Raw genomic sequence first — 12,282 nt, 5'->3', positions numbered from 1 at the left:
GTGTGTGTGTGTGTGTGTGTGTGTGTGTGTGTGTGTGTGTGTGTGTGTGTCCAGCCTACCTGTGTCCCGAGCCTCCGTCCCGTGCCTTGCCTCCTTGCCTCCGTCCCGTGCCGTGCCTTGCCTCCGTCCCGTGTCGTGCCTTGCCTCCGTCCCGTCCCGTGCCGTGCCTTGCCTTGCCTCCGTCCCGTGCCTTGCCAGGATCGCCGCTCTTCGTCGGCGCCTCGGCGGCCATTGTAAAATTCAAAAGCCGTGCCTCCGCCTTCGCCTGTGATAGGCGGAACACTGAATTTCCCAGCAGCCTGTGTTCCGCCTATCACGGACATCGTCTCATCCTCGTCCGTAGTACGAGGATGAGACGATGTCCGTGATAGGCGGAACACAGGCTGCTGGGAAATTCAGTGTTCCGCCTATCACAGGCGAAGGCGGAGCCGGAGGCGCGGCTTTTGAATTATAGAATGGCCGCTGTCTGTCTGCTCGACACGCTGATCGAGCAGGCAGACAGCGATGACTCGAGTATAAGCCGAGGGGGGCACTTTCAGCCTCAAAAAAGAGGCTGAAAATCTCGGCTTATACTCGAGTATATACGGTATGAAAAATACCTTAAATAAACAGATTTTTTTTAAAACCTCTGTCACCATACCTATGCAGTATAAAGTGACAATGTCTCTGCACGGGGCACCCACTTACACTCATTCTGAAAGCGTTCCCCTGCTGCTGCTTCCTTTGTCAGTGCAGCAACACTACCGAAAAAAAACCTCCCAGTATAGGCAAGCATGTAGCCTCCTCCCTTGTAACAGTGCTAGGGCCAAGCAGCCAAGCAGCCAAAAGCATTGTCACATGACCAAGGGAGTATCAAATCACCACTCCATAAACAGTGATTTCAATGACGGCTATGATGGAGGAAGGAGTGGCAAGGAAGATAAGGCAAGGGAAGTATAAAGGGCGGAGGGAGGGGTGCAAAGATACTTTGCACCCCTACTTTGCAAAGATACTGTCACTTTGCCCTGCATGACCAAGGTGACATTGGGTCTTTAATTGCAATAGGCTACACTCAATTAAGGCTATTTCAGTAAGCACATTCTATTTCTACAGTGTCTCATAAAGCCCCAATGTACTAATGGCACTGACTGCTTCATCAGTAATGCTTAGGCCCTTTAAATTACCAATTTATGATGAGTGAATGATTCACAGTAATGACTAAGTGACTCCCACCCACTGTATTCCCTCCATATTGCTATACTGAAGGTTTCAGTGAGGGACAGAATGCATTAAAGGATATCTACTCTTCTTTTTGAACTCATAGTGCTGTGAGAATCCTTTTTCCATTAAAGTGGAAGTAAACCCATCTATTTAAACAGTTAAAAAAAAAGGCATGCCGGGAATGCTAACTGCACATTGTCTGTGCTCTCAGCCAAACTATCAAACCATCCAGTGGCTGGTGTCATAATGAATCACATGTGCAGCACCATAGCAGCTGAAGATTAAACAGAGGCAAAGATGGCAGCTTCCTTGGCTGAAAACGATAGGGGAGTTCACTTCCACTTTAACTAAATTTTTAATCGTAAATATTAAAAATAGATTTCAAACCAAACATTTAAAAGTGATGGTATCCCTTTAAGAGTTGGTGTTGGTCATAGAAAATGATGGTGTGCCTGATTTTCTGATGGGTAAAAACAGACAGGTCACTTTTTGGAGGGACAAAAAGTCACACAATTTTGGGTGAGAAAAGTGCAGTGAGAATAATGGAAGTCTTCACCTTCCAAGTGCCACACTCACTTAAAATACAGATGTGCTGAATGCAGTGTGATCCTTCCTTCATGGACCAGTCACAGCCTTACCTTGGATGTCTGGATATTTTATCATCACCAACAGGTTGAACTGCAAATTGTTGCCTGTGGTATCTGTTCCAGCAATGAACATTTCAAACACAGAAGCCTGCAGATTCTCCTGGCAAAATTCACTATTTTTCACATCTTTCTCCTGCAATGAAGAACAAGAATTGTGAATTTCAGTCTTGGCAAGACTCACTTCTGGTCACTTTTCCCAGCAGTGTGGTTTGCGGCATCTCTAAAGATGTCTATGTCAGTTTTTTTTTCTGCCTGTGGCCTAGATCGCTTCTGTAATAAAATACCCCAACCTGCCTGCTTGCTGTATGCATAGCTCAGCTTACAGTGCTGGACTGGTCTCTGAGTGCCGGGATGACTAGCTCCTACGTATGTGCGGGAGTGACGTCATCCTCCACCAGCCAATGATAAGGCCCAAAAACCAGCACTCAGAAGAAGATGACACTGGTGAGAAACCAGACAGGTATGTATTCAAGGCCCTTTCGCACATTCCGTTGACGGATGAAAAACTGACAAAAATGCATCTCTCTATGGAAAAACGGATGTAAATGGATGATCCATTCATTTACATCTGTTTATATCTGCATCCATCAACATTCATTTTTTGGAAAGGATCAAAACTAAATTTTTCTTCCGTTAAAAAAACAGATCGGGTGAAAAACAGATGTAAACTGACAAATGGTCAGTTTTTCATCCGTTTTTTCATTGGTAGTGGATGTAAACAAAACTGATGAGAAACGGTTGAGCAGCTGATGAAAAACTGATGAATACTTCATCTGTTTTGATGTGACTGAACTGATGAAATGAACAGTCCGCATGTGTGAAAGGGGCCTTAGTTCTGATTTAAGTTATCCTGCATTTACTGCATGTTTATCACCTAACTACAGATTTTTAACAACTGGCATAGTCCACTTTTTGCAAAAAAAAAAGAAAAATTAGTTCACCCACACTTATTACTCCATTAATATGATTTATTGGATTTTATGATGACATGCCTGTTTCTTCCTGTTGGATGTAAGTGCAATATTCTTTTAATAAATTCGATATAAAATGGTTTTACACTATGTGAAAATTCTATGACAATTGACCTACTGAATGAGAAGTTTAAGTTTTAGCCACTTCCCGCACGCCACGCGTCATATGATGTTTTTGGGTTTGAGTGGTGATATCTGAATAATGCCTGCAACTACAGACATTGTTCAGATATCTTCTTTTAAAATCCCACCCATTCAGGGGGAAGTCCTTTTTTTTGATAAGTATATAGGGATTGGACCACTTCACCGTTATTTGACCCATTTTCAGTTCTTTTCCCGTTTTTTTTCCTTATTGATATATGATGCTGAAGCCCACTTACTGCGACAAAGTACTCCATGATTAGTGGGTCCTACACTGTCCTAGACTGGGAGATCCTGCTGCTCTGAACCATGGGAGCCATATACTACTCTATATGGGAGAACCTGACCCATGACACAGGTGGACACTAATGAGATGTACTTATTGAGGGAGTGGGGTGCTCCCCACCCAAAAGGATTTGGTCAGAATCCATACAATAGACAAACAAGATATTTTGGGTGAGGAGCACCCCACTCCCTCATTAAGTACCTCTCATTAGTGTCCACCTGTGTCATGGGTAGAGACCTTAAGTTCTCCCATATAAAGGAGTATATGGCTCCCATGGTTCAGAGAAGCACGATCTCCCAGTCTAGGACCCACTAATCATGGAGTACTTTGTCGCAATAAGTGGGCTTAAGCACCATATAGCAATAAGGTGTGACCAAATCCCCATATTTTTTGATAATGTTTTTTGAAAATGTCTATGTGTTTTATATAAGCCTTGCTGGAGGTAAATGTCTTTTTTTTTTGAATGTGTGCGCTGTAGTATTTTGTTCTGTTGTATGGTCTTATGACTTCACCATCTTTAATGCATCTTTTAGGGTGTGCCCCCCAAATATCTTGTTTGTGAATTCCGTGACTGTCTTGGGAAAATCTGGACTGTTGGCAACTATCCTCTTAGAATATACTTTCTTAAACAAAATTCACTCAATTGATTCCCCCATCCACACTAAATAGTGGGGATGGAGGAATCTACACTGATGACAATGTTTTGAGCTACCCACAGCTGTCTGAATGTCAGAAAAGTGAGTGCATCTGATTGAAGGCAGTTACTGTTTGTCCAACAAGTTTTCACCCAGCTCCTTTTTTTTAAAAATCAACTTTTATCGAGCTGGGTGGCTTACAGCTCAAATTTCTGTTTTGACTCCTAGTAAATCTACCTGAAATTTAAGTCATGTATGATCAACTTTAACCATAATCTCAAAATTTTCTGTTGTAGGATTTACAGATACTTTGCAGTACAGCCTGGTGTATATATATATATATATATATATATATTCTGTTACCTTGCTGGCCTGGATGAGGAAGCAGTCTATGAAATCTCGGGGGAACTCTGGATCCAGGGATCTCCTGTGGGAGCTGATTTCCTCACTGATGAAAGATTTCACATGTTCACAGTCTGCAAACACCTTCTGATGGTGGCCCGGAAGATATTTCATTACTCTAGCAAACGAAACATACGCCTGAGTGGGGTGAAGAACAAAGATATAAAAGACTGAATGTTAATGCTTCTTTGTAATCATTAATATATCATTAAAGGTATTTTTTAAATGCAAGCGGTGTAAATATCTGAATTTGTCTGAAGTCTGTGCCTCTTTCAGCCTCTGTACAGCAGAGTTTAGATTGGGAGAGGGAGAAGCAGCACAAATATCAGGTGTGCTGGAGTGCAAACAGTCATGCTAATAAAAAGAGAAAGCAAGGTAGTACAAAGATGAGCTTGCCAATGTGCTGTTTTTCCTTTTACTGTTTTAATACGGGGTGGGGAGGAGACCAGTAGGCAAATCTGCTGAAGAAAGAACAGGTCCTCTGTGCTGTGGGGCAGTGCTGTGTAAGTCTTGAGTCTGGATGAATAGAGATCATAGATCTGCACAGTCTAAAGCATTAGGGTGTACACCCCAAAGCTCAAACAAACACATACCTTTCTCTGCAGCCTCAGCAGCACTGGGCAGTGAATGAATGGGAAGTGCGCCGTGCTGAGTGGCTTCCTGTTCATTCACAAACTAAAGCATAGTAAACAGTTTACCATGCTTCAGTTATAAATGAACACCGTGAGCTAGTGTGTTCAATGTGTTCATTTAGAAAAGGAAGGGGTCGGTAAAGTACATATTTACTAGCCAGTTCCCCCATTCTCCATCTTGAAAGAGCAGAAGAGACAAAATGGGGGGGGCAGCAGGGGGAATTGACACAGCATGTAGTAATTAGGGTGTACACCCCCCTGTGCATGCCCTGGCAGCAGGGGGAATTGGCACAGCATGTATTAATTAGGGTGTACACCCCCCCCCCCTACGTGTGCCTATAATAGAGCTACACATACTTTGACAGGTACATTTTTTATATATATATATATATATATATATATATATATATATATATTTAGTTCATCTGAGGATTCAGCTCTTTATCTGGAGTTAGAGTGACTATGCACTGAACTAAAATGTGAGACTGACTTGGTAAAGGGCACCATTTGGTCCCATTAATTGGTTTTATTGTGGGAGACATGGGAAGTTTCATGTTTCCTCCTATACCCATAAGTACTAAAAATGTTAACTTAGGTCCAGCATGAGATAAGTGGCCGGTGAGTTATGGAATGGTAAGAGAGGACACCTTCCAGTGCCCATTGACTTCACCACTGCGGCTGGGATGTTAGGCAGAACCTGGAGGACACCAAGAAGAGCCTGAAAGGGCACTTTGAGGAAGAATCGAGGAACATGGTCTTCTGTGCCAAGGGGGAGATTCTTGAGAAAGGTGATAAGTGTTATTCGTTCTTTTTTCAGGAAACTCCACTCAGGAAACACACCCTTGTCAGAGCTGCGTGACGAGACCGGAACACTCCAGAAGGGAAAGGAGGCTGTGATGCAAGTGGTCAGCAACTACTACACCAACCTCTACTCCCCGAAAACAACAGACACGCAGGCAGCCGACAGGTTCCTGTAAGGTATCTCTAACCATATTGATCCTGCAGGTTCATCAGCCGTCAACGCCCCCTTGGTGTTGGAGGAGCTGCACTCTGCTGCTAAATCCTTTAGGCGGGGCAGGACCCTGGGTTACGATGGTCTCCCAGTTGAGGTCTATGTAGCGATGTTCGCCCGAAGCATCAGATGGAACCCAGAGATCAGAGGGATTACCGCACCAGGACCAGACAGACAGTGGGTCAATGCTCACTCTACATGGATGATGTGACGCGTTTTGTGCCGACCGGCGCTCCATCGACACACTCGCCCAGACCTGTGAGGACTTCGGCCAAGCTTCAGGGGCAAAGGTCAACTGCGGGAAGTCGGAAGTCATGCTTTTCGGAAAGTGGTTCCTGCCTTCTTCTGCATCTATGCCCTTCAGCATCAAAGCAGACTTCCTCCAAATTCTCGGAGTCTGGTTAGGAGCGGAGGGCGCAGCCCTGATGTCCTGGGAAGAAAGACTGGCTAAGATGCGACAAACGTTTGGACTTTGGAGCCTCAGAGAACTCACCATTGAAGGTAAAACATCCTCCCTGTGTTGCAGTACCTCGCCCAGGCCTGGCCCCCCCATGTTAACACCTACAACGCCATAACCAGGACAGTGTTTCACTTCATCTGGAGATCCAAAATGGACAGAGTAAAGTGGGTGGTTATGTTCAAGGAACCCCTCAAGGGCGGTGAGGGCGTGTCTGACATTGCAACTCTACTGAGGGTGTTCTTTGCCTGTAAATGCATCTGCAGAACTTTGGTTGAGAGGACTATAGACTCTGGTGGTAACTCCGTGTCCCGTTTTTCCTCCTGCCTCTTTGGAGGTCCCTTGGATGGGACAAATGGGACAGCTCCATCCCCTACAACTGGGACACTCCTTGGTATTACTTGGACACTTTCAAGTTTATTAAGGAGCTGGGGCTACATGGAGTGAAGCCCAACTTGTGGAAGCCAAAAACTATCCACAAGCTGATTAGAGCATCAAACATTTTAGAGACTGTTCCAGGCCTCCCTTCAGCCACTTGCAAAGTGGTCTGGAGGAATGTTTCTTCAAAGAGACTCAACAACAGGCATAAAGATCTGGCATGGATGGCAATCCAAGGGTGGTTGTCACTTAGGACATTCATGCATGCCAGAAACCTGTGCAGATACAGACACTGCCCCTTTTGCATCATCCAGGAGGAAACTGCTTTGCGTGTTTTCTGGGAGTGTCCCTTTGCACAGGGTCTGTTGAGGGCCCTGGAACCTGATCTCAAAGACTTTGTACCACAGACTGCTATCACAAACTTTGGTGTGCTGAACGGACTCTTCTGTGGAACTCATTCACAAGAGGACATTGACAGTGCCTGGCGGGTTCTATGTTGCTTTAAGGATGCTGTTTGGTGCACCAGAAAGCATCTCATCCACCAGAGGGAGAGGATGTCCATCGAAGACTGTCGCAGACTGATCCACAGTCTGCTCAGAGACTATCACTTGATGGACTTTAAGGAGGAAGAGGAGGTCTGAAGATTTCCCCCTTCCCTCCCACCCTCTGCCCCCGCTATGTATCCTTTGGCAGTTCAATAAAGCTTCGGGCCTGTGAACTCCCCCCATCACACCAGTTGCTTATTGAAATGCCATTTGATTTGACAGTATGACTTGACTTTTTGTGACATGTTTTTGAAGTAATGCTTTCAGGGTAATGCGACATCATGCATGATGGGATGTTTTAGAGTAACATTACTCTGCGCAACACATCAGGCATCATACCACACGATTAATGTAATTTATTTGTATGCTTGGAACTGTATTGTTATGTAGTGTATTTATGCGCTGCGTCGCAGTGCAGAGTGGAATGTACCCTGTTTAAACTATTTGTTTTTTGTATATTTTCTTGCAAAATATAGTATACATTTTCTATCAAATTGATCATCTTTTCTGTTGCTCATTTCAAAGTCACGTTAATGTACTGTCCTATCAAATGTTTTTAATGTCCAAAATTTTACTTCCAAGTTAAAGATTATTTAAAGTGGTAAGGAAAAGGTTAGAACCCCAGAAAGGACTGTATTACTATCTGTGTCCAATATAGGGAGATTTGCACTCTCTCTATTTGTACAGGTGACCATTATCCTCAGTACAGCAAGTGATGGTAAATCCCACTTTTTTTTGTCACAGTAATGCCCCATACACATGGTCGGAAATTCCGACAGAAAAAGTCAGATTGGATTATGTTGCTGGAAAAACCGATCGTGTGGGAGCTCTATCAGACTTTTTCGGAATTTCCGATGGAAAAAGTTTGAGAGCTGGATCTAAATTTTTCCAACAACAAAATCTGATCTGACTTTTTCTGATCATGTGTAGAGAATTCCGACGCACAAAGTGCCACGCATGCTCAGAAAAAATTTGGAGACGAAAGCTATTGGCTACTGGCCTCTGTGCTGTCCCATCGTATGTTCTCTACGTCACTTTGTTCCAGATGATCGGATTTTCCAACAACTTTGTGCGACCGTGTGTATGCAAGACAAGTTTGGGCCAAAATCTGTTGGAATGTTCGACCATGTGTATGGGGCATAATAGGAGGTGAAGAGAAATCTACCAATGGGTAAACCCGTAGTAATGAAAGCTGTCCAGAAGTGACCACACCTACTTTGATTTTTTTATCTGATTATCGTGCTATTCTATCAAAGGGATCAAACCTACAAGCAATCCAATAATCATAACATCCTTTCTGATTTATTTAGACTCAGTTTAGATCAGATCTGATCAAACTGAGTCGATTGGCCAGAATGAAAAATTGTTGGTTGTTTTGCAATAATCGGCAGCACTGAGATGCTTAGTTTGAGAATACAATTGTATTTTGAACAAATGGCTTGTTGATTATAGATCAATTATGACACCAGACAGGACCAATTGGGAAACAAATCGGTCATTTCTTGAAGCGTATGTAGGCAGGTGCAACTAGGCCTCCATCCATTAGGTGGTACTGTGCCACTGTACAGATGGGGCAGAGTCTTAGGCTGGGTTCGCACTTATGCAAATTGGATGCAGGTTTTCATAGCAGGAGATTGTGCCCGGCTCTCTATGGAGCTGCTTTACACATCTCCGCAGCGGCTCTGGTGCGAATTGCACAGGAGCCCTGTGAGTCTTTTGGTTCTTTTCAGGTCTGAATTCAGCCCACAATTTGGGCTGAATTCAGACCTGGAATGATGAATGGAGACGCACTGGACTCCTGTGAGCCACTGTGTTCTCCAGTGTGAACCCAGCCCTAAAGGAAAATTTGCAGACTCCAATTGTCCCAAAGGTTGCAGCTACCTGACTGAATGCATCTTGGATCTTGGTGTGGGTCTCTATATATTAGGGTGCCTGTGTCATTCAGGCACCTGGACTGAGTAAGGAACAGAGACCCCAATTGCCAGGGAGAGTAATAAAGTACAGGGAGAGGTTCTGCATAACACAACTTGATGGTGATCTTAAGCATTCTTTACTCTATTCACTTCAATATTTTCTTTTTTTTAAAGTTTTCACTGTGAGAATAAGCAAAATTTAAATAGGAGCTGCAGTCTGCTCAAATAATTTGTAATAAAAACATCAAACTTTGCCATTTTGAAGCTTCCGTCCAACCGCTTTGCATATTATTTTATAAATACTGCGATTCTGTATTTGCCAAATATGCTGCAGAAATCTCCCTCCACCAAGTCTGGCTGCAGCCATTTTAACTGTGGGCAGCTGCAGCCTGTTCACTTCCTGGATTTACACAGAGGCATACCTCAAGCTCTGCACCTCTCATTGGCTCACATGATTCTTCCCCCTCCCTTCCTGGCAAACTCGAGAGAGAGAGAGAGAACGAGAGAGCTGTGCATGATGTCATAGGCCTAGGCTAATGATCAAGAAACAGGAAGTGGGCTGTATAAGGTACTTACTGGCAGAAAAAAAAGTTTTACTATCCAAAGTTAAAACAACAAGGGCAAAAGATGTAACCACTTCATATCTTACGTATTGTCAAATGACATCCGCAGATGGGATCTCCCATCCTGGCCGGACATCATATGATGTCCTCCGATGTCCACCGGGCACCTCTGATTGCTCCTGACAGAGCAGGAACATGGATCTGTGTGTAAACACACAAATCCACGTTCTGTCAGAGGAGAGGAGACGGATCGTGTGTTCCTAGTATATAGGAACACCAATCGGTCTCCTTCTCCAGTCAGTACCATCCCCCAACAATTAGAACACACAGTGAGGGAACACATTTAACCGCCTAATGTTAACCCCCTCCCTGGCAGTGACATTTATACAGTAACCAGTGGCTATTTATAGCACTGATTGCTGTATAAATGTCAATGGTTTCAAAAAAGTGTCCGATCTCTCTGCCGCAATATTGCCGTCCCGATAAAAATTGCAGCTCGAACTGCTGGAAATCTTAGACAAACAGACCCAATGTAAATACATCTTACACAAAAAATCATTTTATGAATGCGGCAACAAAGCAAGCAAAATATTGGCCAGTGCCCTCCAAGCCAAAAGAGCTTCCAATACTATCTATTCTTTAACAGACGCTTCAGGTAGAAGGATACACAAGTCTGCAGAAATAGCAAGCCAATTCGTTCAATATTACACCAAACTTTACAACCTTCCCCCAACGGACACACCTAACGACCACTCCTCCATACTTAACAAGATTAAGGAATTCCTCCAGCAATACAGCCCCAATCCTATATCCGACAGCACTGCACAGGACTTAGACACCCCCTTAACGATTGCAGAAATTTCTGCCGCGCTGAAACAACTCAAACCGGGTAAGAGCCCAGGTCCGGACGGTCTAACAGTGGCCTATTATAAATCTTTTGCGGATATTCTCACACCACATTTTTCTAACGGCCTTTAACTCCTTCACCGTACCCATTAACCCCCCCCCCCCCCCCGAAGAATTCCTAAAAGCTCACATAACTGTCATACCAAAACCAGGTAAAGATTCTTCGGTGGTGACGAATTACCGGCCCATCTCCTTATTAAATGTAGACCTTAAATGGTACGCGAAAACACTACCAAAAAGACTATTACCACTCCTGCCCCAACTCATTAGTCCCGATCAAGTTGGGTTCATCCCCGGTAGAGAAGCAAGAGACAATACCCTTAAAGCCATAAACATAAACTATTGGCTTTCCGTCTCTCAAACGCCTGGATTCATGCTGTCTCTGGATGCGGAGAGGGCATTCGACAGAGTGGCCTGGAACTACATGTCTGAAGTTCTCAAAGCAATACATTTACCCTCCAAAATGTTAAACCTTATACAAGCCCTGTACTCGGTCCCAACTGCGACGGTCAGGGTGAACGGCCACCTGTCGAATGCCTTCTCCATCTCTAATGGCAAGCGTCAAGGATGCCCTTTGTCCCCCTTGATTTTCATATTGACCCTTGAACCCCTATTAAGATGACTTAGAGAGAACCCCGACATTAGAGGAATTGAAATTAAGGGACACACATACAAAGTAGCTGCATTTGCGGACGATATTCTCCTCTTCTTATCTGCACCCCTCACTACCATTCCCAATCTACTTCAAGACTTTGATACCTTTAAAACCCTTACGAACTTACAAATAAACTTCAACAAATCTAGTGCTCTTAATATCACCCTGCCCCAACCATTGTGCTCCCTCTGCCGCACCAACTTTCCTTTTCAATGGAAAGATAGATCGATTACATATTTGGGTATTCAACTCCCAGCCTCCCTCTCAGACCTTTACAAGTTAAAGTATAGCCCATTAATGAAGAAGCTTATCGCTGACTTACAGACCTGGACCCCAGAACGTTTCTCATGGTTCGGCAGAATCGCAATCATTAAGATGAATATTCTACCACGTATATTATACTTAATGCAAACCATTCCGATAAAACTCCCCCCGGCCTTTTTCACAACAAACCGTAAAACATGCACATCATTTATATGGAATAAATGCCGCCCTCGCTTAAGCTTTCTTAAACTAACCACTCCAAAACTTAAGGGAGGAACCAGCCTCCCTGATATTCGTAAATATCAGGTTGCATGTCACCTAACCTGTGTAATCGACTGGAACATTGACGCTTCCCTTAAATATTGGGTTCGTTTTGAACAATCATTTTCCCTCGTTCCACTGACTTCCCTTCCATGGCTTAACTATCAGTACCAGTCCCGAGTGCACAAAACCCACCCCTTGATTAAACCGACCATACACTCATTCTGATGGGCTTGCAATCGCCACAAAATTTCTTCCACCAATGGACCGATGACCCCTCTTAGAGGAAACCCAGAATTTACTCCTGGTATGCACCCATCCTTCCCGACAGTTGCTTGGCCACATACAACAGTGAAAGCGTTCCATTTCTTTAGCAATGACAATCTTTTATCCCAAGAGGAATTAGCAACTCTC

At 44.0% G+C, this 12,282-nt stretch overlaps 1 protein-coding gene across 2 annotated transcripts in view; it reads right to left on the bottom strand.

Annotated features, from left to right (window-relative positions):
* LOC143988992 (cytochrome P450 2G1-like) overlaps nt 1-12,282 on the bottom strand; it is a 93,118-nt gene that overhangs the window by 26,580 nt on the left and 54,256 nt on the right. For both annotated transcript variants that reach the window (XM_077488975.1, XM_077488974.1), the window contains exons 6-7: nt 4,244-4,420; nt 1,839-1,980 (exon numbers count right to left, since the gene is read on the bottom strand). In XM_077488975.1, coding sequence (XP_077345101.1) covers nt 1,839-1,980; nt 4,244-4,420 — 319 coding nt within the window. The remainder of the gene's footprint in view (nt 1-1,838; nt 1,981-4,243; nt 4,421-12,282) is intronic.

This window comes from Lithobates pipiens, unplaced genomic scaffold (assembly GCF_037356315.1).
Source record: "Lithobates pipiens isolate NorthernLeopardFrog02 unplaced genomic scaffold, aLitPip1_a1.2 Scaffold_18, whole genome shotgun sequence".
Taxonomy (NCBI): Eukaryota; Metazoa; Chordata; class Amphibia; order Anura; family Ranidae; genus Lithobates; species Lithobates pipiens.
Note: the sequence above shows the minus strand (reverse complement) of the source record. Positions and strands in the feature narration are given on the sequence as shown.